Raw genomic sequence first — 4259 nt, 5'->3', positions numbered from 1 at the left:
AGAGAGAAAGAGAAGGGACGACTGCAGCATAGACACACACACAAAGCTGCCGAGCGAGTCCATGCAAAGAGAACCAAGTCACTCCCAGTTGAACAGGGAACAAAACAAAACCGAGCAACAGCCAGGAGGTGAAACTCTTGGTGATGATGCTAAAGGTGGTTGTTTGGTCTCTGAGTGTTTTGTTTTTTTCTTTCGGATTTTGTTTTTTGGGTTTTTGCTTTTAAAATATGTTTTTCTTGAGGCTTCCTGATGGTTCTTCTCTGTGTGGGGGTGGGGGTGGGCTCTGCCAAGAGCTCCGGCCCACTTAGGTGTGGATGCCCCAGGAGAGATGAGACTTTGCCCCTTGTTCCCCCCCCCCACTCCCCACCCTCCAGCTCAAGGCAGGGCAGGACTTAACGTGTCCAGCCACAGGCTTGCTACTCTGGGAAATCTTCCTTCGCTTCTTCAGCTGGGGAACAACCATTTGGGGAGCGATCTATCCCTATCGCAAAGTTACTTCATCGCCCCCTTTGTTTCTGTCCCTTCCTTCCTGCGTGTGGGTTGCAATTGTGTCTCTGCGGCTGGATGGAGAGCTCTTGTCTCTCCCTCTCTCTCTGCAGAGCTCCGGCTAGATAGATAGAGACGCAAGGCGCTGCTCCGCTCCCCTGTTAGCGACGGAAGAAAATAACGCTCTGATTCATGAAGTCTCAGGGTTAAGCGTGCCCTTCCCCTCTGCCATCCCTACCAGATCTGCCGGAGAGGTTCAGAGGATGGCGGTGCTCGAGGGTCCTGTTAGTAGCAGGGTTTGTTTCACCGAGCAAGCCAACGCAGACCCCAGCGTGCAAGAGGCAGGGTTGGCAAAGGCCATTTCTTTCGGAGGTTCTGCATGCTGAAGAAAACAAAAAGGACCTTTGGGTTTCCAAATCGTTTATTGTAAATAATAAACGTTAGGTAGAGGAATTTTTTTTGGTGGGTTGGTTAAATTTGCACTATCACAGTCTCCCAAATTGGAAAACAAAGATGCTATTCCATCATCATCATCATCACCACCACCACCACCATCACCATCATCATCATCAAGGTGCATTATGTCTAGCGGATCGTGGGGGGCGGGGGGAAGGATACAACTAAAATAAAGAGTTGGTCTGAGCTCGTTAGATAAAACACTAGCGGTGTGCAAAAGACATTCACTGGATCTGGGCTATGGAGTGATTGCCAGTGGTTTTCCTAACAAGGCGTTTGTGGGAAGGACGTACCCTGCTGTTAAAAAACAAAACAAAACAAACAAAAGACTGAAATTATGCCTGGCCTGGGGTGGGGGGGGGGGGGGGGGGGGGGGGGGTGAGGCACAGAAAGATCCGTGATAAGGTCTCGATATTATTTATATATTTATTTGAGGATTGATTTATTTTCTGCATCATTGTTTGCAGCGCAAACATTCTATGCATTTGAAACTGAGCACTAAATAGACTAGCTTCTGGTAGAACCTTTTGTGGATGGTGTAATTTCACAGTTTACTGCCTGTTTTCACCGAAAACACAAACATTTCTTGTCACGTTCTTGTACTTAGATTTAAAAGGAAAAAAAAAAGGAAGAGAATTGTAAATATTTTCTTTAATGCACACAAAAAAATGGTTACAAACTGCAACCACGTGTGGTTCCTGAAATGTCTCACTGAATTATCTACCTGTCCATGTATGTTTGCTGAGCTTTTCTCCTTGGTTGTGTCTTTCCTATATTACTTTAATTTCTATCAGAAATATTTCTGTACGCCAAAATACAACAGGGAGATGCGTCCCAGCACACTTACAAATAAAGCAAACATGAGAACAGAATAGTTTATTATTACTATTATTTATTATTATTATTTATTATTATTATTAGGTGCATTCTTTTAAAATTTATTTCTGGGGCACGGCTGACAAATTCCAGATATAGCCGTTAGACAAATGAGACTAATTCTACCAAAAAATAGTGAGAGATGTATTTTTCTGCTAAATTCAGAAATCATTACTTTGAGATAGCTCTTATGTGAAAAAATCGGGGCTCCGAATAAAATTAACTATATATTAGCTGCGTGTGTTTCTTGAAGTTTATTCTATAACTGCAGAAAATATAAGTCAAAGTAAAATTAAGAAAAAAAAGGACTTCTGAAGTATTTCTTTTCAGTTTGCTGGAAAGGATTATGCACCTACAAAATATGTATAAAGAAAAAAAACTTGGGTGGTTTCAGGTTTATATGTTGTTCTGACTGGCCTAATTGCACTTACTTATGTAACGAAATACTTTATTTTTATTTTGGGTTAATAAATATAAAAATCATAAACTGATCTCTCCTTCTGTTGTAAATGCAATTGTTCATTAGGAACGTATAGGATGCCACCTACTGCTTCAAGTGTTCAAAGAACCTCCTTCTATTTTCTGATGACCTGTGATTAGATGGGATGCCAAATGTAAAAAGTTACTTCATAGCTGGGATTCTTTCTTCTGTAGACATATTTTAGCCAAATCTTTTTAATTTCGCCGGTAAATCTGTGAATCAAGACACTTACGTGATGTTCGGAAAAGAATAATACGTTAAAAAGCTGTGATTTTAAACAACTGTTGATGTTAAAAAAAAAAGCACTAAAGGTATTTTTAAAAGAATAGATCTCGTCCACCGGAACTATACTTGTTTCTGTTGTTGTTAACTTGAAATGTCATCAGAATTTTTAATAAATACATTTGTAAAAAATATTATTTTATAGAAAAGTATTACCGGATATCATTTTTGGAGAGCCAGGAATGAGCAAATAAAATAAATTACAAAGGTTGTTTTTCTTTTTAATCTGCCCCCAAAACTGAAAATGTTACAGGCGACAACACACTTGTATTATACAATAACTGATGACCGCTGTATGTACTGAAAAGTGAAGAAGTTTGTTTTGTGTTCAACCCAGCCCTTACCAAGTTCAAAGAAGATACTATGTTAATAAAACAGCTCCTGGGAAAAAAAATCAACGCTTTGCAGAGTTTCCTATTTTTGATGGTAGGAAACTGTGCAAAACCGGAAGGCTTTGCTTTCCGTTGGATGGGTCGGAGCCTTTATAAACGGCTCATTGGCCAAACAAGAGAAAAGAAAAGAAAAGGAAAGGGAAAAAACTCAGGAAAAGAAATGTGGGTGCAGAAGCAGGTCACACCAGAACGGCATAAACTTTTTCTTCATAAAAAGAGGGACAATTAATTCCTGTATATTGTCATGAAATAGGTAATCGCCTGAGCAAAGGAATATGAGTTCAATGCCAGCCATTTAGTATGATTCTCCTTGTCCTATTAAAAATAGCCAGTGCTGGGTAAAGTTGCTGGTCCATGGCTGAATCTACAATCTACCGCCTTCGCAGCTTCCCTCCTGTTTGTCAATTTCTCGTCAATTTCATTTTCGCCCTACATTTGATTCCTGTTTGTCCCTCCATTCCCACCTCCTCGTCAATTTCTCGACAATTTCATTTTCTCCTTACTACATTTGATGCATCTTGTCGAGGTTTTATTTATTACTGTATTTATTTTCCTGCCCTGATTTTCGAGCCAGGGTGCTTCAGACCTAGCCTGACTTGCGGAATTTCTGTTTAACACTTGTTCTCCAATTGCTTTCAACTTAGATTAGCCCATCATAAATGAATAATAGACACCCACTGCCATGATCGTATTGATTTTTACTCTCCTGTGATATTAAGACTAATTTGATCCTGGTTCAACAAGTAAAAGGCTCCCAGGAAAGAGACTGAAGTGTTCTAGCGCAGAGGTTTTATGGTTCATATTCCTTCCCGCATCCCCCCCTGTCCTCCCAATAGCGACAGGTCTGTCCAAAGATAATTATTTTAATTCTGCCGGACTCGATTGCATCTAGGTGCTGCTGCCACTGCGCTACGTTATCCCGGCTTTTCCCAAACGAGTTGAAACCCCTCCAGTTATTTATGTCTTGCTTGTGCAGCCGATGTCTTTTTTATATATATGTAAAAGCTTGATTATATTTACCCGCTGCTTCAAAAAAGGGGGCGGGGAGGGGGCGAAGAATAAGAGGAGAACAGCTTAATTGATTTTAAAATCTCAGCAGCAGAATTCCAATTCGCCTGGGACCCTATTTCCACCTGCGAGACAAGCACATCCTTATCAGTAATGATGTTATTTAACAGTTAATAAAATATTAGACCTCGCTGCTGCCTAGGCCGGTCCTTTTCCTCCTCAGTACAAATGGGGCCTATGCCAGGGATCCCTGGTTCTGTAGAGCAGCTCTCGATCAC

At 40.8% G+C, this 4259-nt stretch overlaps 1 protein-coding gene across 1 annotated transcript in view; it reads left to right on the top strand.

Moving 5' to 3' along the window:
• Positions 1–1817, top strand: part of POU4F1 (POU class 4 homeobox 1) — a 3914-nt gene extending 2097 nt beyond the window's left edge. The window contains exon 3 of the mRNA XM_025209324.1: positions 1737–1817. Within this exon, the coding sequence (XP_025065109.1) occupies positions 1737–1817 (81 nt within the window). The remainder of the gene's footprint in view (positions 1–1736) is intronic.
• Positions 1818–4259: the final 2442 nt, after the last annotated feature.

Source organism: Alligator sinensis, unplaced genomic scaffold (assembly GCF_000455745.1).
Source record: "Alligator sinensis unplaced genomic scaffold, ASM45574v1 scaffold1044_1, whole genome shotgun sequence".
Taxonomy (NCBI): Eukaryota; Metazoa; Chordata; order Crocodylia; family Alligatoridae; genus Alligator; species Alligator sinensis.
The sequence above is the reverse complement of the archived record's forward strand: the minus strand, read 5'-3'. Positions and strand labels throughout refer to the sequence as shown.